General features: G+C 48.5%; 11 protein-coding genes and 1 non-coding gene across 12 annotated transcripts; 7 read left to right on the forward strand and 5 right to left on the reverse strand.

Annotated features, from left to right (window-relative positions):
- The first annotated feature begins 25 nt into the window (after positions 1 to 25).
- Positions 26 to 1,084, forward strand: F4812DRAFT_325287 (uncharacterized protein). The gene is made up of 2 exons (XM_047931509.1): positions 26 to 723; positions 793 to 1,084. The coding sequence occupies exons 1-2, from the start codon at positions 354 to 356 to the stop codon at positions 921 to 923; spliced, it is 501 nt and encodes a 166-aa protein (XP_047791633.1). The 5' UTR covers positions 26 to 353; the 3' UTR covers positions 924 to 1,084.
- Positions 1,085 to 1,770: 686 nt separating this feature from the next.
- Positions 1,771 to 4,119, forward strand: F4812DRAFT_325262 (putative alcohol oxidase). The gene is made up of 5 exons (XM_047931508.1): positions 1,771 to 1,944; positions 2,006 to 2,264; positions 2,332 to 2,416; positions 2,477 to 3,300; positions 3,381 to 4,119. Exons 1-5 carry the CDS (start codon positions 1,884 to 1,886, stop codon positions 3,988 to 3,990), a joined length of 1,839 nt encoding a protein of 612 aa, XP_047791634.1. The 5' UTR covers positions 1,771 to 1,883; the 3' UTR covers positions 3,991 to 4,119.
- Positions 4,120 to 4,838: 719 nt separating this feature from the next.
- F4812DRAFT_422691 (putative cellobiose dehydrogenase) lies at positions 4,839 to 6,859 on the forward strand. The gene is made up of 2 exons (XM_047933684.1): positions 4,839 to 5,284; positions 5,342 to 6,859. The coding sequence occupies exons 1-2, from the start codon at positions 4,990 to 4,992 to the stop codon at positions 6,784 to 6,786; spliced, it is 1,740 nt and encodes a 579-aa protein (XP_047791635.1). The 5' UTR covers positions 4,839 to 4,989; the 3' UTR covers positions 6,787 to 6,859.
- F4812DRAFT_422693 (uncharacterized protein) lies at positions 6,860 to 8,491 on the reverse strand. The gene has a single exon (XM_047933685.1). The coding sequence runs from the start codon at positions 8,041 to 8,043 to the stop codon at positions 7,240 to 7,242; it is 804 nt and encodes a 267-aa protein (XP_047791636.1). The 5' UTR covers positions 8,044 to 8,491; the 3' UTR covers positions 6,860 to 7,239.
- Positions 8,492 to 8,701: 210 nt separating this feature from the next.
- On the forward strand, positions 8,702 to 8,775 carry F4812DRAFT_t63. The gene has a single exon. It is a non-coding gene; the product is annotated as a tRNA-Val (tRNA).
- Positions 8,776 to 9,556: 781 nt separating this feature from the next.
- On the forward strand, positions 9,557 to 11,134 carry F4812DRAFT_450545 (epoxide hydrolase 1; the record flags this gene model as incomplete). Its single annotated transcript, XM_047936101.1, has 4 exons — positions 9,557 to 9,896; positions 9,997 to 10,163; positions 10,342 to 10,918; positions 10,998 to 11,134. The coding sequence occupies 4 exons, from the start codon at positions 9,557 to 9,559 to the stop codon at positions 11,132 to 11,134; spliced, it is 1,221 nt and encodes a 406-aa protein (XP_047791637.1).
- Positions 11,135 to 11,767: 633 nt separating this feature from the next.
- F4812DRAFT_325381 (transcription initiation factor TFIID subunit A-domain-containing protein) lies at positions 11,768 to 14,122 on the reverse strand. Its single transcript, XM_047931510.1, has 2 exons — positions 12,200 to 14,122; positions 11,768 to 12,121 (listed from the first exon to the last, which is right to left on the reverse strand). Exons 1-2 carry the CDS (start codon positions 14,015 to 14,017, stop codon positions 11,864 to 11,866), a joined length of 2,076 nt encoding a protein of 691 aa, XP_047791638.1. The 5' UTR covers positions 14,018 to 14,122; the 3' UTR covers positions 11,768 to 11,863.
- Positions 14,123 to 15,557: 1,435 nt separating this feature from the next.
- Positions 15,558 to 16,493, reverse strand: F4812DRAFT_450547 (uncharacterized protein; the record flags this gene model as incomplete). The annotated part of the gene is made up of 1 exon (XM_047936102.1): positions 15,558 to 16,493. One exon carries the CDS (start codon positions 16,491 to 16,493, stop codon positions 15,558 to 15,560), a length of 936 nt encoding a protein of 311 aa, XP_047791639.1.
- A 2,291-nt stretch (positions 16,494 to 18,784) lies between these two features.
- F4812DRAFT_325446 (DASH complex, subunit Spc34) lies at positions 18,785 to 19,877 on the forward strand. Its single transcript, XM_047931512.1, has 2 exons — positions 18,785 to 19,004; positions 19,080 to 19,877. The coding sequence occupies exons 1-2, from the start codon at positions 18,940 to 18,942 to the stop codon at positions 19,771 to 19,773; spliced, it is 759 nt and encodes a 252-aa protein (XP_047791640.1). The 5' UTR covers positions 18,785 to 18,939; the 3' UTR covers positions 19,774 to 19,877.
- F4812DRAFT_325433 (DSBA oxidoreductase) lies at positions 19,826 to 20,697 on the reverse strand. Its single transcript, XM_047931511.1, has 2 exons — positions 20,551 to 20,697; positions 19,826 to 20,487 (listed from the first exon to the last, which is right to left on the reverse strand). The coding sequence occupies exons 1-2, from the start codon at positions 20,596 to 20,598 to the stop codon at positions 19,879 to 19,881; spliced, it is 657 nt and encodes a 218-aa protein (XP_047791641.1). The 5' UTR covers positions 20,599 to 20,697; the 3' UTR covers positions 19,826 to 19,878.
- A 583-nt stretch (positions 20,698 to 21,280) lies between these two features.
- Positions 21,281 to 22,891, reverse strand: F4812DRAFT_422710 (uncharacterized protein). The gene is made up of 3 exons (XM_047933687.1): positions 22,160 to 22,891; positions 21,981 to 22,055; positions 21,281 to 21,918 (listed from the first exon to the last, which is right to left on the reverse strand). The coding sequence occupies exons 1-3, from the start codon at positions 22,436 to 22,438 to the stop codon at positions 21,511 to 21,513; spliced, it is 762 nt and encodes a 253-aa protein (XP_047791642.1). The 5' UTR covers positions 22,439 to 22,891; the 3' UTR covers positions 21,281 to 21,510.
- Positions 22,892 to 23,119: 228 nt separating this feature from the next.
- Positions 23,120 to 24,647, forward strand: F4812DRAFT_422718 (Prefoldin, subunit 3). The gene is made up of 6 exons (XM_047933688.1): positions 23,120 to 23,326; positions 23,403 to 23,528; positions 23,691 to 23,802; positions 23,871 to 23,969; positions 24,046 to 24,171; positions 24,248 to 24,647. Exons 1-6 carry the CDS (start codon positions 23,295 to 23,297, stop codon positions 24,368 to 24,370), a joined length of 618 nt encoding a protein of 205 aa, XP_047791643.1. The 5' UTR covers positions 23,120 to 23,294; the 3' UTR covers positions 24,371 to 24,647.
- Positions 24,648 to 25,058: the final 411 nt, after the last annotated feature.

A 25,058-nucleotide genomic window follows, 5' to 3' on the forward strand; every position in this document is an offset into this window, starting at 1 on the left:
TATGTTTAATATACTATTCACATAAGCATGATGTTCATGAGATCGTAAAAGATTTCTGTAGATGGAGATGATTGACTGATGAGTAAAGGAGTAAAAATAGTCTGCCGAATAGAATGGATCTCATCTCGATGAGTAGCCTAACTTGGTCTCTGTCAAATTTGAAGTATAAACATAGAATTAATATGACTCTTGAAGACTACCTTATGTAGTATAAAAGGACGGAAGTTCTCAAGCTATTCAGAGATCATATCAGATCATCAAGCACTCACAACTCTCGCAACTCCTAAAGTCGCTCAAGTCGCTCAAGTCATCCTTAAATCACTTATCCAGTTACACAAGTATCACCATAAATCATGAAGTTCTTCGCTACAGTTGTTACCGGGCTCTCGCTTGCCCTCCAAGCTGAAGCTGCGTGTCCCACGGTTGACCAGATCCGTACATGGATCAAGGACCAAGGACACAAGCTCGACAAAACCGTCTTCTACACCAGCCCGTACAGCACCAACCGGGACGCCATGAACTACGCCAACAAGATCAACGGCAAGTTCTGGGGCAACATCTACCCCAACGACCAGTACTACGAGTGGCTTGGTGAATGTGGCCCCGGACCAGCTCAGGACGATCTTGCCCCTCGAATGTCCGAGGCTCTCGCGAGAGAGACTACAGACTCGGCGTATATCTTGTTAAAGAAGGGCTCGGCTCCTCGACCCGAGTCGGTTTTCAGTAAGTTTTATTATCATAGCCCACATTATGTACCTAGGTCGATCTGAAGAAGAGCTAACATATAGACAGTGAAATACGAATATCCAAACCTTAAGGTAAAGGTCTACGCAGTCAATCCGGATGACACCGACGAGAAGAAAGAATGGACTCCGGGCACGAACTGGAAGAGAGCAGTCCCCTTTGGAGATGTTCCTATGTAAATATAAGCGTGGTAAAACAGAGATGGAGGGATATCAATTCTAGCCGTTGGATGCGAACCGTGTAAGAGCAGTGTAGGGATGCATCGGCGTTTCATTATCTTCTGCGCAGGAGTTTACATAGTTTATGTTTGTTGTAGTAGCTGCCAATTGTCAAATTCTATATCAATTCATGTTGTCATCAAAATCTCGACGCCTCGTGTAATTCCTTTCTATGCTGTAGAAATACGTTGTCTCAGAACAGGCTTAGTGCTGACAGGAGAATTCAAGGAAGCCCATATACGGATATACCTAGGTCTGGGAAACGAATTCCCTTTATTCCCATATTGCTCTAATTGCCAATGAACAGGCGTACCTAAGTTATCTAGAGTGAGACAGGGCGCGGCATTCGCGTAGAAACGTTTAGTAAGTGGTAGTTGCTTTCCCAAAGGATTGAGATTCTCTTGATATGGACACAGGCTAGCTGCGTCTTGTTCAACTCAGCTATTTCTCAGTGGCACTTGGCTTGAGGTGGCATTAGCTTGGCTCTACTAATGAGTACGGGGAAGGGCGCGCCTCGTTGCGTCGATCATGCTCTATCCGTATATGCTCTCCGCAGCGTGTCTCCAACCGCATCTGCATATCGTGGAGGTCGTACCAAACAAGTACGCAGCGTCCTCATTGGGTTGTCCCAGAATTCCAAGAGATGGCCAGAACAAATAATCTGCAGGTTGTTCAAATTTGGGAAGACTCCATAGGATCTTTCGTATACTTACTAACTCGTCATACACATGACCTCGAGGTCATGTTGCTCAGAGACAAAGCGGGGAAATTTACCTCGGGGTAATCCGACGTCCCTCTACCGGAGCAGTATATTTCGGGCATCCCCAAGATGAGCTCTCATATTATTATGTCGTACTTTTGTCGTACTTTTGTCGTAGGCTATACATGGCATATTAAGCTATACGACCCTATAGAGTAAACATGGGTTTATACAAGAAACTACCAACAGATATTAAGGAGGTGGACATAATCATTGCAGGAGGTAAGAAATGGAACAAATTACTTGGATTCATTCGCACCTACTAACACTTTGTCGTATGAAGGCGGCACGGCTGGGTGTATTGTGGCTGGAAGGTTAACTGCAGCTGATCCGGGGCTCTCGATCCTAGTCATTGAAGGCGGCCAGGAAAACTATGACAACCCTAAGGTGGTATTACCGGCACTTTACCCCTTGAACTTCCAACCAGATTCCGATACAGCAATTTTCTACAAGTCCGCCAAGTCAAAACATATTGCCAATCGGGAATATATCGTCCCCTCGGGGGGTACTCTGGGCGGAGGTTCCTCCATGAATTTCTTGATGTGAGTGGGCGCATGAATGCAACGTAGAAGATCAACCATGACTTACTGTGAGCTTCTTTATATTAAGGTACACGAGAGCTCAACGCGATGACTTCGATTCGTGGAATACCCCTGGTTGGACTACGGATGAACTATGGCCATACTTAAAGAAGGTAAGGGGTTACTTGTCTCTCACGTACATACCAGTACTGCTAACACCTTCGCTACGTAAGATCGAGACTTACCACGGGCCGGGGAAATCGGAACACCACGGGTTTAGCGGACCAATTCAAGTATCCAGCGGGCCTTTCCGCGGTCGGACCATAGAGGATGACTGGCTACGCGCCGCAGAAGAAGTCGGATATCCGGAGATAAAAGACCTGCAATCACTGGACACCAACAACGGCTTCCAGCGTTGGCTCAAGTATGCTACCCACGAAGGAAAACGTTCGGATGCTGCTCACGGGTATTTGCACCCTCGACTAGAGGATGGTAAACATCCCAATCTGCATGTTCTAGTAGAGCATAACGTAGTGCGTGTTCTGTTTGACGAAAACAAACGAGCTTGCGGAGTCGAGTTCACGCCAAACACGCGGTTCCAACCTCATGTAAACGGATCGGCACCACATCCCAAGCAGACAGTCCGAGCCCGCAAGCTTGTCATCGTGTCATGCGGCGCCTGTGGGACACCTCCCGTGCTGGAACGTTCCGGGATCGGTTCTAAAGATATACTGGGCCGAGCTGGCGTCCCCGTTATCCAGGAGCTTCCTGGGGTCGGGTCTGGCTACCAGGACCACCTGAAAGTCCCTTCTGTATTCAAGACATCTCTGAAAGAGGACGAAACGGCCGACGCCCTACTGAGTGGCCGGTTATCCCTCGAAGATGCCATCGCCCAAGAGCATCCTCACCTCGGCTGGAATTTTGTGGATCTGGCCTCTAAGATCAGACCGACAGACGCCGAAGTCGTAGCTTTAGGACCTGAATTCCAGGATTCGTGGCAAAGAGACTTTCAAAATCGGCCCAATAAACCACTCGTAGTGATGGTTGTCGTCAGCGGGTAAGAAATTGCCCTAGATTCTTATCCATAAGCTTCACACTCTTGAGAGTAAGTTAGCGATGCTGACGTAGCATTTACAGCTTATATGGTGACAACGCCTCGGTGCTACCCACCGGTCAATTCGTGAGCATCCTGCCCTTCACGGCCTACTCTTACTCGCGGGGTCACATGCACATTACCGGGCCGGAAGTCGGTGATGCGCTGGACTTCGACACGGGTTTCTTCAACGACAAGAACGACATCGACCTCAAGAAGTTGATCTGGGCATACAAGAAGGGCCGCGAGATCATGCGGCGGACTTCTATGTATCGCGGCGAGCACCAGCCCTGCCATCCCCGCTTCCCCGAGGGTTCCAAGGCCGCGCTCGACGAGGAGTGGGACCAAGCCGTTCAGGGCAAGCCGGTCGCCGACCTGGAGTACTCGGCAGAGGATGATGCGGCAATTGAGCAGTACATCCGGGAGCACGTCGAAACCTCCTGGCACTCGCTAGGCACGGCTAAGATGGCGCCGCGGGACAAGATGGGCGTCGTAGATAAGGACTTGAACGTATACGGTGTACAAGGACTTAAAATCACAGATCTGAGTATCGCGCCGGAGAATGTTGGGGCAAATACTGCAAATACTGCAATGATGATCGGTGAGAAGGCAGCGGATATTATTGCTAAGGAACTCGGGCTTCTCATCAGCTGAAATAGGTGCACGTTATTGCTATTCTGACACCTTAGGAGAGTCTAGTAGGGCAACAAATAGGATGTCGAAAGTATAAACAATGTAAGGTAACAGGTGATTGAAATTGGCAAATCGACGAATTACCTCCTGGAGAAGGTTGGTACTTGGTAGTAGGTATAACAGCACGGGCAAAGCGAATAGAAATAACATTAGGTTAGGTACCTACGCATAAGGCGATTCACACTATGTTGAGGTGAATTACATTCGTCCGGTCTCAATATGCTGTTTGGTCCTCATAAGATTATAGTGAGAAATTTCATGGCACTCATGAGGCACGATTTGTCAAACGCGAGACGGGACCGAGTCTATCTGGCCCGGCAGCGTTATTCCCGCCACCTACGTACCTATGTAAGACGCATATTCGTGTGCATTGCAGGACAACACGGGAAGGTGAGAAAGTAGGTAGCCCAGGAGCTGAAAAGTTAGGTTAGGTACCTTCTATAGGCTATGTAAGAGTAAAATTGCTTTGCTGATCGTCGTCTGAATTATCGACAAGCGGAATGGCCGAAGAACTGCGGTTACCTGAAAAATGCTTGTCGAGTTCTAAATTTGCGTACGGGACCTAGTTGAAGTTGTTGTGAAGTGAGTTTTTATTGGCGGTGCTTTATTGCGCTGCATGCCGGTCTTCCAGAATGTCGGAACACGAGCTTGTTTTTATAGGGTCCCTGCGGCCCAGCTGAGATGAATATGCACGATATGCCTATGAAACGACGGATAGCATGGAGCCCATGACAAGGTTCACCGTTCCAAAACCCGGCAGTGAATGAACAAGGGACTAGGCCTAATAGGCTACCTACCTAGACCTATTTGTTATATTTCATAGGTAGTTAATTTCATAGTCAGTACCGACCTAAGGCAGAGCATATTTCATAGATACAAGTATATAATCATGGCATTATCCGACCATCTCCTTCATTCTCTCCCACGCCCAGCGCCCTTAGTGACTCTAAGTGTGTCAATATGAAGTCATTCTTAACTTTGGCGGCGGTCGCTGGCCTTCTTAGCGTACCCGCTCGTAGCGCACCTACATATCCAAAACTACCAAACTCGACCAGTTGGGCTTTTGAGAAATGGGACGCCATAGTCGTCGGCGCCGGAACTGCTGGCATCATCGTAGCTGATAGGTTGAGCGAAGCCGGGAAGAAGACTCTTCTGGTAGAACTTGGCGGCGCCTCCTACGGAGTTACGGGAGGCACAGAAAGGCCGGCATGGCTTAACGGAACGTCAATGAGCCGTGTTGACGTACCTGGGTTATGTGAGTAACATACCTGACGCATGTGGCATTTAATTGTTAAGCTAATAGGTGGGACAGACAAGAGCATCTTCAGTGGCAACTCGGACCTCCTATGTCCTTCGGGCGTTATGAACTCCTTCCAAGCATGCACCATTGGCGGTAACAGCGCTATCAACGCCGGCTTGTACTTCCAACCTCCGGCGTCTGATTGGGACGATTATCATCCAGAGGGGTGGAAGAGCGCCGACGTCGAAGGTGCGACACGTAGACTCCTAGACACTCAGGCTTCCATAACGAGCTACTCCACAGACGGCAAGTTTTACATGCAGACCGGATACGAGGCGGCCAAAAAGTGGCTTGTCGACGGCGCTGGACTGTCCGAGGTCGATTTCAATGAAACTCCGGATAATAAGGACATGGTCTTTGGGCGGCCATCCTACAACTACATCGATGGCCAAAGAGGTGGTCCAACCAGGACATACTTACAAAATGCCCTGAAGCGAAGTAACTTCCACCTCCAAACCGGTGTTCGCGTTAAACGTATCAACCATGTCAACGGCTTCGCTTCCGGGGTTACTGCCGAAGTCGATGGATCATTATTGTATATTCGGCTTTCTCCCCAAGGCCGAGTGATTCTAAGTGGCGGCGCCATCGCATCGCCAGGGCTGCTAATGCATTCTGGTATTGGCCCGCTTGAAACACTCCTTAACATGACTGCCTCGGGATTCCTGCCTCTCAACTCCACAAGTTATGTCCTCAACCCAGAAGTCGGGGAAGGACTTTTTGATAACCCGAACACGTTCATCGAACTCACCGGGCCCGAAATTGAGTCGTACGTGCACGACTACAACAACCCGATCCCTGCAGACAGAGATCTTTACCTATCTTCACGCAGCGGCCCCTACGCTTCTGCGTCCCAGACCTCTGCTTTCTGGGCGTACGTGCCCAATCCCGACGGTACCAAGACTGGGGTCCAAGGTACTATTGATTCATCCGGCCACGGAGAATTTGTAGACAATAAGACCATCACGCTCAACATCTACGGTACCTCGGGCTTGTACTCGGCGGGACGTGTTATCTTGTCAGACGACGAAAAGTACGTACCAGGTCCTAGCTCTGGTGTCTACTATAGTGACCCCCGCGACGCCGAGAACATTGCAAAGTTCATCCACACCATCTTCCAAGCTCTACCGCCTTCGACGCCCGACTCCCCGGCTGCGGATGGCCTCACGCCGCTTAACATCCCTCAGAACTCAACTCTAGAGGAGATCCGTACTTACATTACCACTTGGTCCGACTATGCGGTCGGCTCCGTCCAGCATTGGTCCAGCTCGTGCAGGATTGGGAAGTGTGTCGACGCTGATACGAAGGTTATTGGCACCGAGAATATCTACGTCGTCGATGCCTCAATCCTCTCTCCGTTAACGGTCAACCCGCAGTTCGGCGTGATGGTTGCGGGAGAGAAAGGAGCGGAAAGGATATTGGAAACTTGGCATGGAGGTAATATAGGGACTCTTGCTTAGGCACTTGATATGTGGTTTCATGCATCAGATGGCGTTCATTTATATCATATAGAAAGGCAGAGTAAATAGAGGTACCTAATTAGTGTTTGTGATACATTAATTTCTCCGCGATGTAATAACAAGCTGAGAGTTGCACTACCTCTATGAGCGCATGCGAAGAAAAACGAACCAGCCATTCCACAAAGAACTCCAAAGCTAAGGCAGGCAGACTATCGAAACCCGTAATTACGTACAAAAGCACTAGGTTGGAGCATCACCTGCTCTAAATCTCATCTATAATTTTATACTTCGCCTCTAACCCCTTCGTTAGTGCCATCTCCTTTATCTCCCTTTTCTCCTACTCTCCCATATCCGCCTTCGTCCGTTTTCGACTTGTCCGAGTGACTCGAAATTTCATTCGGAACATTGCCGGAATCGGAAACGAAAGTCTGGCCTAGTATCAGCGACCTATCCTCAAGAACGACCCAGATGCAAAGGAAACAACAGAAACCTAGGTTGTCTTACCTCCTCCGGTTTGTCCGTCGTTATCCCATCATCTCTTTTCGCCTGCTTTTTGGTTTTCCCCGTCAGACTCGGGTGTTGTCTGCGTCGACGAAAAAGATGGAACTTCCGCATGCCTCTATCGCTGGCTCTCGCCCGTTCGTATAAGCTAACGAAACCCAGTAGGACACACAGCCCAAGCGTTGCCCTCTCGCCGTGGATGTCATCGTCGCCCGTCATCAATCTTACTACATCATTGCTCTTCATCATCTCCCCCAGCACCTTGGCGCCGCTTCCTTCTTGCACGCACCGTAGTCTAGGTTGAGTCTTTGCCGCCTGCGTCCTGTTTTTCTCTATGCTTTCCCGGTGATGTTCTTGGCCAACAAGTTCCCATTTTAGCTTCAACCCATCGGGCAATGTGGCGCTATAATTCCACTTGGAATGGCTCTTCCATTTGTGCGTAGAATGCGATTGGTTCCCGGCGTCTGTTTGCGCATGCTGTGAGCGCGTGAGTTTGATGCTCTCCTCGCCAACCTTTAATTCGATTCCATGACCCTTAGTTGAATAATGAGCTGAAGCAATTTGGAGACTGTCTCTATCCCTTTGGCGACGAACACCAAGGCTCTCCCTTGAAACATCGACGTGGAAAGCGGGAGTAGACGCCGGCGGGGGTTCTATTGTCTCAACGGCGAGCGGGATCGGGCGAATGACAAGTTCGTCGGCACCAAAGGTGTTCCGTTCATAGTCTCGATAATCGAGATAATAAGCGCGATACATGATTATAATTACCAAAAAGGTGTCGTCGATATATGGCTATAAGTTGCGATGAGGCCAGAACACTGGACTATGCCACGATGGTATTCCAAACGGCAGCATGGTGGCAGCCTTTATACTTGATTTAAAATATGATTCACTCGTGACGCTCACGTTACACGTATTCCAAGCCACCTTTTATAACAAACAAACAAAGATTGGTGACAAGGGGAGAGGGGAGGGGGGCTGCCTGCGGGTTGTAGGTAGTTATCCGGCTCCGGTTTATACATCCTACAAATCTCTCCAACTTTAAGAGGCGCAAACGACGAAACTCTAACGGATCCCGCTGGTTCCGTTATGCTAGGAGGTAACTAGGTAGGTAGGTATGTAAGTTGTAGGTACCTATAGACGTCGTTCCATCATGGCTCGGTACGTCACAGTATGTAATAAGAGAAGTTTGTCACATTAGACTAGACTCTCTAAACTCTCATTGGTGGTGGTTATCAACGCAATCCTTACAGTGACCCCCCCAAATCTTCAAATCTTCAAATCACCATCGCTATGGGTGGGACCGTGGCAATAGGGCTAGACCAGTCCAAGTCCACAAAACACCGCACCACACCACACCGCACCACACCTGTTCTTTTGCAATATAATTGAATATTTGCTTGCAATTCATCACGGTCGGATGGTGTAGTTGGTTATCACGTCAGTCTAACACACTGAAGGTCCCCAGTTCGAGCCTGGGTTCGATCATTCCAATGATTCATCTCATCAATGAATTAGCTTTTTGTCGTTTTTTATCTATTTTTGCCCTAATTCTCCTTTTAGTCCCAATCGTCTTCCATCACCCTTAGATTCTTAATAGGACTATATGTAGAATATTGCGTGAAATAAATCCTTCTCCCACCCACCGTCTTATCCGCGGGGTTAACGATTTATTAATTTATTTAATATTGCTTTATGTTACTCCTAAGTTATGAAGACTGTCCATTCTCAAAATATGTGCTGTTTGCCTAGAAGCTTCTTCAAGCTAGATGAGATCCCGCAGACACAGTGAAATCATATATCACAAGACCTAGGTAGCCGGGGAGCTGTCCGCATTCCGGCTCCCAACGCCTCGGGCTTGACTACGATCCCGTTTCCCCGCGCGTCGGCATGACATCCACCGTTACATTCTTCAAGCTGATCAACTCTCAGCTGTGACCACGAAGCGTAGTATAGCAAGTATACCTATGCGTAGACCTGCATGATAAGTAACCCTCCGGCAATAACACGAGTACGAAAACGAAGACGGCAGGATGTGTTCTGTATGTAGTTAGTGGTACAACTAAATTAGTATGTACATACATGTGTCAATGGCTAAACTAATGTCAGAAGTGGATGGGTTGTCCACGTATTAATTTTGGGTTGGCTAACTAATAAGGATACTGAAGAATCAGGGGCTATATTACTTGCTATATAACACTTCTCAATAGTATAAAAGTTTTATTTCATATTGTAAGTCTTCTAAGGTACCTTAGGTAGGTATTTAATCATGATCTCCCCCTCCGCCGCAATCGAGCCGTTCCGGATCGCGGTGCCGGACCACGCGATCGAGACGCTCAAGGCGAAACTCGCGCTGGCGACGTTCCCGCGCGAGACAACCTTCTCAAACGACAGCAACTACGGCGCGCAATTGGACGATATCAAGAGGCTAGCGACCGCGTGGAGGGATACGTTTGATTGGAGGGCAGCGGAGGCGAAGCTCAACGATGCGTTACCTCAATTCACGACCAAGATCGCGGTCGACGGCCACGAGGACGACTTGAAGGTGCATTTCGTGCATGCGAAGAGCGAGCGGAAAGATGCGATTCCCTTGCTGTTCTGCCATGGATGTGAGCGAGTCTGTTTCGCTTCTCTTTTCTTTTCTTTTCTTTTTTTCTTCTTTTTTTTTCGATCTGTTGTTTAATTGAGGATTGACTGTAAAATACCTAGGGCCCGGTAGTTTCCTCGAAGTCATCAAGATACTGCCTCTCCTAACGGCCAAGGCCGGAGAAGACGAACCGGCTTTCCACGTCGTGGCTCCGTCGTTACCGAACTTCGGCTTCTCGCAAGGTACCTCGAAGCCCGGGTTCGGGATATTGCAGCATGCCGAAGTGTGCGTACGTAGCATTGCCCTTCCTTTCCTTTCCCCTTGCCTTCCCTTGCCTTCCCTTCCCTGAACCACCCTGCATCAGGATGATGGGTAGCACCGCACCCTCCTCAGCAGGTTAGAGTTCAATTTGGATGTATCCACAGTACGAAAACCGCCATCTAACCCCGAACCACCACCACGCACAGCACAAACTCATGCTCCGGCTCGGCTACGGCCGATACGCGACGCAAGGCGGGGACTGGGGGTCCCCGATAACGCGGGCGATGGGGGCCCTATACCCCGACCACGTCGTCGCCTCGCACCTAAACTACCTCCTGGGCACCTCCCCGCCGACCCTGTTCTCCTCGCCGCTCCTCTACCTGCGGCACGCGTTGGATCTGTACACCCCGGCCGAGAGAGCCGGGCTCGCGCGCACGCGCTGGTTCCGCGACCGGGGCAGCGGGTACGCGCAGCTGCATGGGACGCGACCGCACACGGTGGGGTTCGCGCTGGCCGACAGCCCCGTGGGCCTGCTGGCCTGGATCCGCGAGAAGCTCGTCGACTGGACGGACGCGTACCCCTGGACCGACGACGAGGTCCTCACCTGGGTGAGCGTGTACGCGTTCAGCGAGGCCGGCCCCGACGCCAGCGTGCGGCTGTACTACGAGACCGTGAACCGGCCGAGCGATGCCGCGCTCAGCAAGGCGTGGAACGGGAAGGTCCCCTTGGGGCTGTCGCATTTCCCCATGGATGTGACGGTCGTGCCGAGTTCGTGGGCGAAATGTAAGTTCCGCTCTTGAGAAGTTCTTGTTTCTACTTTACCTCTTTAACCTAGTCCTTCGTTAACTGTTGCCCGTTGTAGTGGGACCGGTGGTGTTTGAAAAGAGACACGAACACGGTGGTCACTTCGCCGCGTTTGAAAAGCCCGACGAGCTGGTTGCTGATCTCAGGACGATGTTTGGGAAGAAAAGTGGTATTGGGGCGAAGTTGCCATTCTAGGACTGGCCAGATAATTCATTACAAGTAAACCAATTATCCATGGTAAAAAAAAGCATGGCAGGAAGAGACTATACTAATCACAATGAATGAATGGAATGATATTGCTAATCCGCAACGAATTATAAGTACATTATACCCGCCTAATAGTAGGTGGCAATCCCCTTTTAGTACACATCACAGTTTCGCATCCATTAAAATCAAGTCTAAAACCACGCATATTTCATGTTAGCTACCTTACTACCTAGGGGTAGGTATCTCAGGTACTAATACTGCACACCGCGATGTCCATTAGCCTTGATCAAGCTCCGTCTAGCCGCGATGAGTATATGTAACTTCACTCGGCACTGGACTGACAGCGATATCTAAGTTTGAGGCCTGGGCGTAAAAGACAAGTAAGAAAGGCTTTCGCAGAAAAAACCATCGAAACGCCGGGCCAGAATGATATAATAGCCCATCCTTCCCTTCCTAGACTGATCCATATCATGGAAACGTTAAACCGATAACTCCATTTTCTCGCCATAGAAATCAACCAGTCCATCGTAGTCTCATGGACGGACAAACCCCCCTTCACTACTCCGCATCACCAACAGGTCTCTTACGCTTCTTACCATCGACTGTATTCTCTCTCATAACCGATTGGGAAGAGGTAGAAGTTCCGGGCTTGGGTTGCGTACGTGTAGTACGTGGTGGGGCGCGCCGTCCCCCGGGTTTACCGGCAGGAGACATATCCTATTTGTCGTCCTTACCAGGCATCACCTTAGCGGCCTGAACGGCATGGACTTTAGATATCCAGTTAGCCGAAGGCTGTACCTTTCGTACGGTTCGCAACTCGTCTGACGTGTATCCCGGAATGCGGATGTTATAAACGCGCTCGAGAACGAGCTGAATGTCCCGTATTTCTAGTACCTTACTTCCACGTTCTTTGGCGAGGCGACAAGCTGTGTGCAGGACATTGTCGACGAAGTTATCGGCAACACTGAGGGCAGACTAAGAAAACACTTATTAGCATCGAATGCGGCTGAGAAACAGACAGATAGACCCAGTTATCGATTGCGATGAACTTACCTCTTCAACGTCAGGGGCCAGATAGTTGCCGTCCGCACCAGGGGTGCCACCTCCACAGACCTGGCGAACTAGTTCGTCAAGCTTCTTCTTAGAAAGAAAGTGTTCACCCTCGGCATCAAATTGGACAGGAGGCATCTTGGGAATAACGGGTTGGCTCATAGTTCCACCTCCGGTTGCACTACCACCACCGTAGGAAGGGCGACCGGCAGTGTTACCTCCGCCGACGTTGACGGCCTGTGGAATCTCCGTTGCTTTCGAAGGAAGGTTTTTGCTGATAGGCATCTTGGGATTCATTGCAGGTGTGGTGGATTGTGGGTGCGCGTGAGAGTGAGTATGATGGTTTGCGTTGTTGACCAAGTTACCAGATCCCGGAGTTGGCGCGATACCACCAGATGAACCATTCGATTGGCCGGTGACGTTAGTTGACGAATTGGCACGGTTAACGGCGGCGGCGTGAGTTAGTGGTCGGACTTGGGATCCTGCTGCTTGTACTGCAGATTGAGGGGTTTGGACACGCGCCGAGGCTTGAGTCGGTGTTCCCGCAGAAGGTATGTGTGCCGCAGCGGTAGCGGCAGCAAGAGCGGTGTTGACCGGCGGTGGATGCGGCATGTTGTTGGTAGGTTCGTTCTTGACCTGGGGCTGGTTGGCAGGCGTAGGATGCGGCTGCTGCTGCTGCTGCTGTTGTTGTTGTTGTTGCTGCTGTTGATGTTGCTGCTGGTGTGGAAGTTGCGTAGTTGGGGTAGGTGCAGCTGGGGTAACAGGAGTCCCGGTATGTTGCTGTTGCTGGTGTTGCTGCTGAGACGGATGTTGCTGCTGCTGTGGTTGAGCCTGAGGTTGCGCTTGAGGCTGTTGTTGTTGTTGCGGCTGCTGCGGTTGCGGCTGTCCCGCAGAGGCCGCTGCCCGGGAGGCTGCTAATTGCTGGTTCTTCGCTGCGTCCATCGCTGCATTTACAGATGCCGTCGCTACTTGCATGGGGTGAGTCGGTTGGTTCTGCATGGGTTGTGGTCGACCCTGTTGGACATTCTGGCCCGCCGCTCCCACATTTTGAGAGGCCTTCATCTGTGCGCGAACACTTTCGAGAAACCGGGATGCCTCCAAATACGTCTTCTGCTCCTGGGCTTTCGTTTCCTGATACTTTCTGAGCTCCTCGGCAGTTATTGCACCCTTCTCCTGTCGCTCTTTCACCATGGCGTCCATTCTAGTCATCTTAGACTTGATACCTTCCATCTGCATAAGATTCCGAAGATAGCGCTGTTTCATCTCCGTCAACCATTTCTGGCCTTGGTCCGCCGATATCTGGGGAGGTATTCGCAGAGCATGCCACGGCAGTTTGTTAACATGCTCCATTAAAGCCTTGGGCACGCCTTGGGGCGCCTGTTGCCCAACCTGAGGAGCATTGGGCGCCGCAGCACCAGGAGCTGCAGCATTATTGCTCGGTCCTACTCCTACCGGTCTACTCACAGGCCGTTGAGGTGCAGCCAAGTTATTCTGAGCTTGCTCGCCCTGTATGTTCTGCTGCTGCGGATTGGGGCGACCGGCCTGGCTTGATTGGTCTTGAGAGCTAGCTTGACTTCGTGCTTGAAGGGTTTTAACCTTATTGATAACCATGCGAGAGAACTCGACGACTTTAGCTTTAGCTTCTTGATGCTCCCGGGTCTCTGGGCCGAACTGTTCCATCTTTTGGTATAGTCCTTGGAGACCTTGTTCGTACTTTCTTCTCTCGTCATCGGTGAGGTACGTGATCGTGCGCATCTGCTCCGGTCGGAGAAGTCGCAAGGTATTCTGCCCTTGGGCAGGCTGCCCCTGAGCTGGATTCATCCTTTACGTCGTAGTCGATGATTCGAATGACGGTCTTTAAAAGGAAAGATGTTGCGTCTCTTAACAATTGATATGGGTGGTTAGGAATCGGCGATGGAAAGTCGGAGGAAAGAATTATGAAATGGAATTGGAGGGGCACAGGACAATATTTATGCTCGGCGTGCACTGAACACCGGCAAAAGAAGAGAAGTTAAATACAGAAAGAAAAAAGTTAATTAAACAGAAGGTTGATGAAAGTTGCAGAGACGCGTTGACAGGCTCGAGGCTGACGTACGATTAGACGTACTACAACCGATAAGATTGGGGCTTAAGCTTAATGTGTGTACTATGTACAAGATGTGCCGTACCTAGGTATTTCCATATGGCACAGCACAGTTGCAACAAAATGATAATAGTCACGTGTGCATCCATTGTCTGACACGAAGTACCTCTACAACATTTCAAAGTACTTAGCCTTTTATCATACCTATTGGGTATCTATTTGTAAGAGAGTGACGGTATCATTGAATTACAACACCTCTCTTTATTTATGCTAGTTACCAATATATGCCAATTATAAGCTTTTTTTATTCCAAATAGTTATTTTATGAGTTGATCTAGTCATAATTAACAAGTTACTAATGAAGATTCGCAGGGTCTAGTGTACCATACTCCTGAGCTTGATATATATTTCTCACTCTTGTTCAGCCCAAGTTGCTCTCTTAAATACCAGTCATATCTTTCTTTTAATCTTAGGTATAAGTCTCCCTAAACAGTAAACAGTCGAGTTGGGTAAAAGAAGCATCCATAGAAAAAAAAGAACATAAGCATCAAGAATAATGCAGTCGTTGGCAAACTAACATATATAATTATCGCCTGCATCTTCTTAAAATATCAAGGATTCCACAACTACTCAGTAATAAGTACCTATTATATGCGCTGTGGAAATCCCAAACTGAAGATGACAGATCTACTCAAACCGCCGGCAACCCATGCATCCAAAGTCTATATGCTATAAATAACTTAGAAGAGCATGGCCTCATTTTTCGCTCGCAGCTGCCACTTCTATGCAAGTTTCATCGACATCGTTATCGTCGTCATCATCGTCATATCATCTACATCGTCGGCGTCGTCGTCGTCATCGCCCAGTAGCGCCCAGTCCACCCGCTAAGTCCAAGTCTAAGGTACGGTATCTAAAAGCGAGCTGAGAAATAAATAAAAAAAGGGGGAAAAAAGGGGAAAGCTGAGCCCTCCGTGACGGTCTCCCAAGGCCATGTAGCCAGTGTTCTATGCAAGTAATTTGAATACATATTGCTGAGATGACAGCTCCTGCGACTTCAGATCATCCGGTCTCGATAGCTGCAAATCATCTTTTCCGAGTTCGGACCTATTGCGCTGGTCAAGTTTCATGACAATTAAGATGTCAACATCAATGCGTACACCTTCATAAAATGCCATGTAATCGTAAGCTTTAATGCTGGGTTGGATCGGTTCGGGTCTGGTTTCTGCTCCTACAAGCAAGTGCGATTTTATTTTTTTGTAACGTATAAAGTTGATCATCTTATTCGGAGTCAACGTCCATCAGAGTCCAATATGGCAACTCTCTTGCGAGAATCTCTGCATCCTCTAGAATGATTTCGTCATCACTGTTCGGCTCCTTGAGCTCCTCAATCCGTTCGGGAAGCGGGCCAGTGAATTGGATACTGCTTCGGTCACCAACCTTTCGCCGCATCCGACGAGTTGGGCCCGTCTCGTTCCCTTCGTAATATGGAAGTACATCCTCTCTATCAGAATCGCTGTCCCGCTCGCTTACTGTTCGCTTGCTAAGACTTCCGGACTTCATCCTCCTAAGGCGGCGTTCCTCACGTGTCTTTTGAAGATGCCGAATGAATTCTTCGTTATTCCGATCGATATCCTCATCCGAATCTTCGAAGGTGTTTAGGTTTTCAATACCTTCCATTACAGCCGGATCCATGTCCGGCGGAGGCCGATGCCGGGAGCTTGACCTACTTCGGCTTCGATCCGAACGGGCGTACTCAAAAGCATACGGTCGAATAACATCCAGGTGATCATACTCAGTATTAAGAGCACAATCGTCACTCAACTCTTCAATTGAGAAGGCTGCTTGTCCGACCTGGACTGCAGTTGCCTGCTCCACGTGTTGGTGGCGCAGTTTTGGTACGTCCGAGAGTGGCGACTGCGGGGGGCTTGCAGATGAATCAGATTCTTCATCGGAGGAATGCGAGGAACGAGGTGATATCTCCTCGGGCCTCGGCGCTCTAGTATAACTGAATTTAGTTCCACCTAATGGCCGGATGTTGGCTAGGTGGTCTTGATGGCTGTGTGCCTTTGAATGCCGTTGTGAGCGGCCGTTTAGTGCTGTTGTTTTGCGGTGGGCCTTGGGTGACCCATTAGTTGGCGTCTCTGGCGGTGAAGTAGGTCCTGCGGCCACGGCTGCTACGTGAGCTGTATCCAGAGAGGGGGTGTGTGGCCGCATGATGTCGGCTTCGTGTGGGAGCACTTCCCGCCCGAGAATTTACGTCTTCCCTTGTCTTGCGTGATCTTGTCGACGCAATTGACTTTTTTAAAAATTAGACAATGTGGGGTAGAATTCGCGGGGGAGATAAAGGCGAACGAGGGACTTTTAAGGCGTCAGCACCCAGAGCAAAAACCTCCAACGCGGAGAAGTTATTGGACTCCGGTAACTGGTCATGTTAGTCTCCTGGAAATTCTAGAAGATCAAGGGTGGCCGGACACCGCTACTACAATTCCTCCACAAAGACGATGGGATTGGAATCGTCTCGCGGATGTAGAATGCGACCTTTATGCTGTAGCTTTAAGATCCAGAGTCGACGTATCTAGACTTGGCCGTGTTGGCTTTCGTAAGTCTTAAATAGTCCTCATTAGCAACGGAGGACGGTGTCGATAGGAAGGCAAAGACCGCCACCGAGAAAGAGAAAGGAAGATTATCCTCTTGACAAAATTGCTTGAAATGCTTGAAATATCTGTGTAGCGCAAAAACCCTCTTGTGGATCTCCAGGAGTCAAGTCGCCTGGGTCAGAGGGTTGAGAAACCCAAGAAAAAAAAAAGAATCTGCGGAACCCTTTTAAAAGGCTGGGGACTTATTCCAGATAAGGAGACAAAGTCTGACGGCTTGTATTCCTGCTGTCCAAGCTCTGGTACGTATGAGAGAGAAATCTCATGTGTGCAGAGACCAAGAGGGGCGGACATTTGTATTTGGGGCCTACCAACAATCTTATAGTGTCTAGCAAATACATACATATACAAGTCTGCTATCCATGTAATAATAAGGTTGTGAACATAAGGGTATACCTGAGCTAGGCTAAAGATTGCGGACTCCCGGGCAGGGCAGAGTAGAAGAAAACGGGTCTAGCTGCTCGTCTACTAGCCTATAGCGGAGGATTTCGCAGAGACTGCGGCTTGGGCACCAATGCTCCCAGGAGTCCCTGGTTACTTTTCGTTGGGAGGCATAGCGCATCCAGAGAAAATGCGACATGTATTCAGCGTGCGGCATAAGACATGAGGCGTGAGGCGTGAGGCACGAGGCATGAGGCATATAGTAAAAGAAAGTGAAGAAGTTCAGGATAGCAGCAAACCGAGGTTGTGACAGGATGTTATGTCATAAGTCAGAAGAATATTACTTGAAAGGTAGGGTAGGTCAAAGTTATTTGAACTGTTCAGCCGGTCCTGTTAGACCCTGGACGCTGACCGAAAAAAACATTCAGTCTCAAAAACTGATTAACACTGGTTAACGATCTGAATTTGTTTAGGTGCTTAAAACAAACATATTGTATTGCACGTATGATGTTGTATAATGTATAACGTTATAGGTAGGTAGACACATAACCTATCGTATGCAAATACCAATACCTAACATAGTAGATAGGTATGTAGGCTGTTCGCCAATACGTCTAACAAGGGCTCCCGACCGAGGCCCCCTGGGGCTACAGAGGTTGTACGAGGAAATTCAAAAATAGACCAGGGTTCAGGTAGCAGCACTCATGCTACCCATCCTACTTAGTTGTGCCCAATGATCTTAAGTCTTGTCTCCTGCAGGTAGGAAAGAAGAGAAGAGACGCAGCAGTGGTGGGGGATGTGAAAAATTCACTGCTTGGCTGTTGATGAGGTCAGGGATACCCCGAGCCTGCAGGGCCTGCAAGTAATATAGTGCCAATACGTCGTAGCTTTCTTGTTATCTCCCCGTTCACAATGCGTGATGCTGTTGTCAGGTGGCGATCCGACGCTGCGGTGACCCAGATGATTTGGAGGAATAATAGAGCGAACTCATCCCATAAGTGATTATAACCATCGTCTTTTGCCCCTAGAAAAGGTTGCAGCTCATAGACTTGCCTACTTGGGCAGAATGTAGATTAAACCCGATGGGACGGGAAACTATATGTAGGGGTAAAGTTGATTCTTAAACTCTCCAATTCATCCGAGACGGAGCAATTGACAATGAAGAATTGTTGTTAGCGGCAGATATATCTTGTCCTGTTTTAAGATTACCCTGGAACATAAAATCGTTCAAGACTTCTGAATAGAAAAAAAAAATATAAGAATACTGGAATTGGAGATTAACAACAAGCTTATATCAACAATACGCGGGTGCTTAAAGCCACATGGTGGGGGAGTTGTGGCGTTGGTAAGGCCAGTTTTAGCAGGAGGGGTCAACACAGGCGGTATTGCGACACAAGAAGGTACCTACGAAGTACTAGGTAACATTTATTAAGTCGCGTCTGATGTTGAATGGATGAATTTCATTTTATTTCAACACAGCTCCAGATATTCCAGACGCCCAGACGCTCAGATAATCTGTCACTTCCATTCAAGGAGCACATCTTTTAAACTCTCCTTTTAATTAAATTCACTTCAGTTACAGTAACTGTTTGGTTTTTTTTACTTGAGTGCAAACGCGTTTCATCATGTCGCTCCTCTCGGCGCATTTCGAGCAAATTGCGATATCATGTCAAGGAATTGATAGTCTTCCGTACGTATCCACACCCTTAAATCCTCCGAGTCGTATCTCAATTGCACATCCGGAGCTAATCAACTTTTCAAATAGCTTCCCACCACCCAAAATATTCACCAATGCCCTTCTTGCCAACGATGACATCACTTCTTTAATTCGCGATACCGAAGCCCACGAACGAGCCCTATTCTCTGTCCCTCCTCCTCCTCCACTCTCTACGTCCCAGAATCTAGATCCTCCGAAACAGTCCGGACGCCGCCAAACTGTTTTCAATGTCGCGTCCGGCGAAGTTACGACATCTGGCAGCAACTCGGGTCGAAACGCAGGTGCCCCGCGACGCCATACGGCTGTGGCAGCTGTGCTAGGCGGCGACCTACACGATCAGATCCGCCGGAGCGAACGACGTGGGAAAGACGATGTTAATGTCGAGATCTTACTCAAAGGCGCGGAGAAGCTATGCGGCGTCTACCCTCTACCCGGTGCGCTAGAGCGAATCGCGGCGCAACGAGTAAAGTATACGCATAGTCGTGATACATTGGCATACTATGAAGCGAAAGTAGCTGAACAGGCCGAGGCGCTGGGGAGGATGAATAAAGACCATTGGATGAATGAAGAAGAAGAGGAAGATGGCGAGGAAGCCACTGCTGTGGAGAAAGAAGAGATATTGACCGAGGAGGATCTCATAAGAGAAGAGGAGCAAATTCGGGAACTAGAAAGAAGAAAGAGAGAGCTACAGGGAAGATTGAAGGCGATAGAGCAGGATCTCGGTGGATTACTGAACATGTAGTGCATAAACCATGTGAACTATGATACCCCTTTCTACCTAACCAACGCGGTTAAACGCCATCTACCAAACCCTACGATAATCACGACCAACGGGCCCTGCACCCTCTCAATTGCCCTTCTTTGCCCTCGCGAACGCTTCCAGGAAGGTCTGGGGATCCTCTGCTCCGCCAATTACATACTTGTCCTGAATGGTAAAGTGCGGTACGCCATGTATGTCCTTGGCATATGCCTGTTGGACCTCCTCGTCGACCTCCTTTCCGCCCTTATCGCTGCTAAGCCAGTCCTTCGCCTCGGTCTTGTCCAATCCGGCCTTCTCGGCGGCATCGATCAACGTATCGTGCGAGGTGATGTCGCCCTCGCCCTCGAAGTACGTTTTGAACAGCTCCAGCACAACACGGCTCTCGACGTCATTGCCCTTCGTCTTGCCGAGCTGGATCAGACGATGCGAGTCGCGCGTATTTCCAATTTTGCCCTTGAAGGTGAAGTTGATACCCTCTTCGCGTCCTATCAGCTCCAGGCGCTTTTGCATGGCTTCCAACCTGTCGGCGCCGAAACGCTGGACCATGCGCTCGACGAGCGGAACGCCCTTCTTCGGCGACGTCGGGTCCAAATAGAATGGGAACCACGAGATTGTGAAGGTGTCATCCTTGCCGTCGGGATACGTCTTCCGGTAGAGGTCGATGGCCCGATCTAGACGCTTCTTGCCGACATAGCACTAGATATCAAATCACTTTAGCATGTAGTATGTTTCCATCGAGTTGTTGCAGGAGCGACTTACCCATGGACAGACGGTGTCTGATACTATCTTGATGCTGAAGTTGGTCATATTGTACTACTATGGCCTTATACGATATATAGCTTCTAGAAATGCGCTGAAACTGGAATAAAATACGGCTTTATAATTAGGTCGTATAAACTAGTATCGTTATCTCTGAAATAATAAACACTACAAGACGCAACAAAAATACAGAGGCCGAGGTTTCAAGCTATATTATTATTCTTACTATAGGTCGTAGGTTATAGGTATGATGAAAAGTCTCAATGAGCTGACAAATCGAGATTACCTAGATACAGGTAAGTATTACCAAGACCAGATCGGTACCGTGTTTAACTCCGCCCGCTATATCTAGTCCAGAGCCAAGGCCTGTCGTGATGGGTCATTCTAGAATACGACCAGACACCGAAGACAATGTGTGTTACATTGAATTGCAGACTAAGGCCGCTGTAAGGGCAAGACGAGTACCAATCCTTCGGGTTACCTAAGATCTGATTCACATAGGTACGCCGGGTTAGGTACCTAAATTGTTTTAGGAATGTACCTTAAGTACCTGGGTGTATCTAAAGTACCTGTAGTAGGTACCTGTAAAGATGTATCGATGTATCCCCTCTAGGGAAATCAAAGAAATAAATTCAAGCCGAAGTCGACTAAGCACAATTCTTTGTAATTCTTACCTACCTAGGCAGGTAGGTAACGTTTGCGCTTATTTAACTTCATAGCTTAGGTACTTGACGATCTTAATATACGTCACACAAGCCTTGAGGGCATATTCAGACCATTTGTAATTCGTTCAAGTCTTCCATGATATTATTAGTGCGAATTAAAATATTTCAGACACGTTACGTATAACTTGGGATACCCTTAATCAAGCAACCAACTCACTTTAGCTTCCCACAGTAATAAGTCACGTAAACCATAAACCATAAACCAAAAGCTGCACACCAACTCCACAATTTCCCTTTATATACTAGACAACCACTTGTCAACTTCTTCGACGATACGCGGCGCTTTGTCATCCCACGCATGTCCGGCTCCGTCAACAAGAACTTGTCTCAAGACATGCCGAGCATTCTTAGTCCCTAGAATATGCGCCCACAGGCCATAAAAGACGCCCTCGAACTGGCCTGTGACGGTAAACACCCCGGACACATCCGGTTCGCGGCCCTCGAACTCGGCGGGTAGATTTTCCCACCCGTGACCCTGCACTAGCGCCTCCACCGAGCGGAAGTAGGAGCCCGATTTGTGCAAGGCCATGAGAGGGTTCATCTCTATCGGATACGATATGAGAATGTAATAAGCAGGGGCGAACTGGGGGAATGACAGCGGGGGACGAGTGCATCCGGCGAAGACGGCGCCGGCGGAGTAACCCTGAATTCATGTGAGCTTCGTCAAACGCGAGATGAGAAGTTGGGCTGGTGGTAAGTTTATACACATAGAAATAACTGAGCCCCCTTCGTGTCGGGGAAGTCTTTCACATATTGGGCCATAGACTCCCGAAGCATCCGCTTTATATTTCACAACGCCCTGGTCAGCTTAGGCACATTTCCGGTCATAATTGAGTTGAGCTGCGAAAGCTTGAGGAAAAGATGGACTTAGGGGAAGTGTATACATGGTAGTCGTTGATCCCGGCGTCTCCTATCCAGATTCCAAAATCAGTCCATTCATTCCCCCCTTCGCTCCGACCTATTCCGCGGGCGTTCCACGTGACAACTCTGAGCCCTCTTTTGTCCCTTAGATACTCGGCAAGGAGGCGAACCGGAGGCTGATCGAAAGTCCCACCAAGTCGGCCGTGTGCTATGAGAGCAAGGCCGCGCGGGGGTTCTCCGTTCACTGGATCTTCAACCCTAGTCTCGAGTTGGACAACTTGACTTGACGGTCCTTGGCCCATGGTGACGACTTCAATGAGTTTTTATATATTTGTGTATTTGTGTATTCGGTTTCTCGTCTGGTTAACAAAGGAAGGATTTGAAATACCTTATAAAAAGGTTGGAATGCTGCGTTGTAACCTTGTCGCGTCTTTCCCGTCGTTTGCAATTTCTTCGGGTTGGCGCAGGTAAACGGAGCGTTTGCACAGTAAATCTTACGCTTTGTAGTCGTTGGATATTCCCTAATTTCGGTATCATCTAGTTATTTTCAACGTATGTTCAACTATATGAGATTAGGAGGTAGCTATTAAGAATATCATTTACAAGTAACCTAGGTTATTATGTCAATAGCATAAGTTAACGGAGAATTTGTTCTGAAACATTGAGGGGGTGATGATTTCTTCTTAATTATTATAAATCATAGTAACACGCCTTCGTAACATGTTAGTTAGCATCCAAATTTCTAAGTGTGAAACTTGGAAAACCTGTAACTATCGATTACCTGTAACCACGAGGCACCGTGTCCGGCGTTGTTTCTAGGTACCTCTATAAACAGGATAGCTGCAATATTCCTTTATATGAATGATAGTATTGTATTATTACACACCGAGAGCTTTACCCCTCCTTCACCTCGGCCAGCTAGGTGAGCTTCTAGGCTTTTTTACCCCCCGCTTTCGATGGCCCATGCTCCCCTTTTCTTTTTTCTTGCTAGAACTCGGAGCTTGCCAATAGGTGCCCGCTACTAACCTACCGCCGAACCGCTGAACCACCGAACCGTTGACCCAGGCACAACAATAGACCGTCGGTATTGTTCGGCGATTCAACTTAGTCTGTTTTATACTCATAATGCGTTGAAAGACGCCGCACGATAGACCCAATATGTCAACCAAAGGCAAAGAACCAGCTGCCCAGTACGATGCACAAAAAATAACACCCACTAGCTCGATCTATTGTTGTTACTAACGAGATTGATTTTTGGTGATGTAGAAAGGATGACGCGCCTACGAACCCGAGAGGAATCCCCCAGGCGCCGTTCGTCGATAAAGTTGAGGACTACGTTACCTCGAGAGACGATGTCCAATCTACTCTGCGCAGTTTTCAGGAAATGATCTCGTATGTCCAGACATAATACAATAACCCGATCACTTTTTGAGGCACTACCTCCGTCGTAGCCCAGAAGCTTGGACTATGTACCCCGGCTATTCGTCGTATAGGTCTCTTAGGACTACTTTCATTTCCGTGTTAGGCCCTTACTGACGCCGAGTCTGGTTACAGTAAATATCAATTTATGGAACTGAACTTGCAAAGGAGAGTGGCTGGGTTGAAAGACAAGATGCCGGATATACAAAAAACTCTGGAAACAGTCAAGTTCCTCAAGTCGAGGACGGTAAGGATAGTCCAACGGCAACTTGCCCAGGAGAGCTTTAGCTGATGTAATGCTTTCTTTCTTTGTAGGAGGAATCGGACCCGATTGAGACGACCTTCGAGCTTAACGACACTCTATACGCGAAAGCATCTATACCCCCTACAGAAGAGGTGTACCTATGGCTTGGTGTACGTTAAGGCTCATACCCCCGCCGTACGCAACACGCCTTTGAACGTCCTGATTGCTAATGCGGCCATCGTATAGGCAAACGTTATGCTGTCATATCCTATCGACGAGGCCGAAACCCTTCTAACGTCTAAACTGGCGGCAGCGAAGCAGAGCTACGCCAACTGCGAGGAAGACCTGGATTTCCTTAGGGAACAGATTACAGTATGTGGTCATGCCCGGCCTTGATGCTTTAGAGGCTTTTCAGCAAGAAGACAGCTTACGCTAACAACCCATCTAGACCATGGAGGTAGCAGTAGCGCGGGTATATAACTGGGATGTTGTTCAGAAGCGAAAAGAAAAGGCAGAAGAGGAACAAAAAGGGAAGAGCACCGAAGCTGGTAGCGACCAGCCAAACGGATGAAATGATGTGATATAGTAGGCCATTAAGTCCAGCTAACCGGATGGAACGTGGTTGGTATCCTCTTCGTTGACGAGGCCTCCTATCTGTTCACCATATCCGAAGCGAGAGATTAATGGGAAATACATGTGGGTTTAATCTTATTGTCTACATGTGCCGGCGCTGTGATGACGCAATACGAGAAATCTCAACCTGTAAATGAGTGTTAGGCAAATTAGAAGGATAAAGATTCATTATTGGCATTATTCTCATTTAATACATAATGGATATAATGGTCTAAGGTTCCTCCCCCCCTAATCTTGTGATTCCATGTCTGACTTTGGGGCTAGACTTAGGTACATACCAGGTACCTATCTAGGAGGTACCTAAACTGCTGGTCTGTTGTGTGAAGTGCAATTATTACGATGCATCGTAAAAGCATACCGAATTGAATTGAGATTAGGTTAGGTTAGGTTAGGACTGGTTAGGCTGGTTACGCGTATCGTATTGCTAGTATTGTTAGTATTGTAGATAATAATATTTTACGGATAGCGGCTCGAAACCCGATTAAAGGCCCTGAAGGACCAAAGTGTTAAAAGGGGGAGAGAAGAACCTTACTACCAGACAGCAAGACCCCTAAAAATCCCCTAAATCCCTTAAAATATTATGTAAGTTACCTAATAGGCAACTAGGGGAAGCGTGATTAAAGTTT

The sequence above is a fragment of the Daldinia caldariorum genome (genome assembly GCF_022478825.1).
Source record: "Daldinia caldariorum strain CBS 122874 unplaced genomic scaffold F4812scaffold_5, whole genome shotgun sequence".
In the NCBI taxonomy this organism is placed as follows: domain Eukaryota; kingdom Fungi; phylum Ascomycota; class Sordariomycetes; order Xylariales; family Hypoxylaceae; genus Daldinia; species Daldinia caldariorum.

Excerpts from the sequence above, each read along its gene's own strand:
- F4812DRAFT_325287 (XM_047931509.1), top strand. The coding sequence starts at position 354 with ATGAAGTTCTTCGCTACAGTTGTTACCGGGCTCTCGCTTGCCCTCCAA. Across the intron at positions 724-792 it reads TCGACCCGAGTCGGTTTTCA|TGAAATACGAATATCCAAAC; the intron begins GTAAGTTTTATT and ends ACATATAGACAG.
- F4812DRAFT_325262 (XM_047931508.1), top strand. The coding sequence starts at position 1,884 with ATGGGTTTATACAAGAAACTACCAACAGATATTAAGGAGGTGGACATA. Across the intron at positions 2,265-2,331 it reads TCCTCCATGAATTTCTTGAT|GTACACGAGAGCTCAACGCG; the intron begins GTGAGTGGGCGC and ends CTTTATATTAAG. Across the intron at positions 2,417-2,476 it reads TATGGCCATACTTAAAGAAG|ATCGAGACTTACCACGGGCC; the intron begins GTAAGGGGTTAC and ends TCGCTACGTAAG.
- F4812DRAFT_422691 (XM_047933684.1), top strand. The coding sequence starts at position 4,990 with ATGAAGTCATTCTTAACTTTGGCGGCGGTCGCTGGCCTTCTTAGCGTA. Across the intron at positions 5,285-5,341 it reads TGTTGACGTACCTGGGTTAT|ACAAGAGCATCTTCAGTGGC; the intron begins GTGAGTAACATA and ends TAGGTGGGACAG.
- F4812DRAFT_422693 (XM_047933685.1), bottom strand. The coding sequence starts at position 8,043 with ATGTATCGCGCTTATTATCTCGATTATCGAGACTATGAACGGAACACC.
- F4812DRAFT_325381 (XM_047931510.1), bottom strand. The coding sequence starts at position 14,017 with ATGAATCCAGCTCAGGGGCAGCCTGCCCAAGGGCAGAATACCTTGCGA. Across the intron at positions 12,122-12,199 it reads TGGCCCCTGACGTTGAAGAG|TCTGCCCTCAGTGTTGCCGA; the intron begins GTAAGTTCATCG and ends GTGTTTTCTTAG.
- F4812DRAFT_325446 (XM_047931512.1), top strand. The coding sequence starts at position 18,940 with ATGTCGCTCCTCTCGGCGCATTTCGAGCAAATTGCGATATCATGTCAA. Across the intron at positions 19,005-19,079 it reads CAAGGAATTGATAGTCTTCC|CTTCCCACCACCCAAAATAT; the intron begins GTACGTATCCAC and ends CTTTTCAAATAG.
- F4812DRAFT_325433 (XM_047931511.1), bottom strand. The coding sequence starts at position 20,598 with ATGACCAACTTCAGCATCAAGATAGTATCAGACACCGTCTGTCCATGG. Across the intron at positions 20,488-20,550 it reads CAGACACCGTCTGTCCATGG|TGCTATGTCGGCAAGAAGCG; the intron begins GTAAGTCGCTCC and ends TTTGATATCTAG.
- F4812DRAFT_422710 (XM_047933687.1), bottom strand. The coding sequence starts at position 22,438 with ATGGGCCAAGGACCGTCAAGTCAAGTTGTCCAACTCGAGACTAGGGTT. Across the intron at positions 22,056-22,159 it reads CCGGGATCAACGACTACCAT|CGGATGCTTCGGGAGTCTAT; the intron begins GTATACACTTCC and ends TGAAATATAAAG. Across the intron at positions 21,919-21,980 it reads GGGCTCAGTTATTTCTATGT|GGTTACTCCGCCGGCGCCGT; the intron begins GTATAAACTTAC and ends ACATGAATTCAG.
- F4812DRAFT_422718 (XM_047933688.1), top strand. The coding sequence starts at position 23,295 with ATGTCAACCAAAGGCAAAGAACCAGCTGCCCA. Across the intron at positions 23,529-23,690 it reads AGTTTTCAGGAAATGATCTC|TAAATATCAATTTATGGAAC; the intron begins GTATGTCCAGAC and ends GTCTGGTTACAG. Across the intron at positions 23,970-24,045 it reads AGGTGTACCTATGGCTTGGT|GCAAACGTTATGCTGTCATA; the intron begins GTACGTTAAGGC and ends GCCATCGTATAG.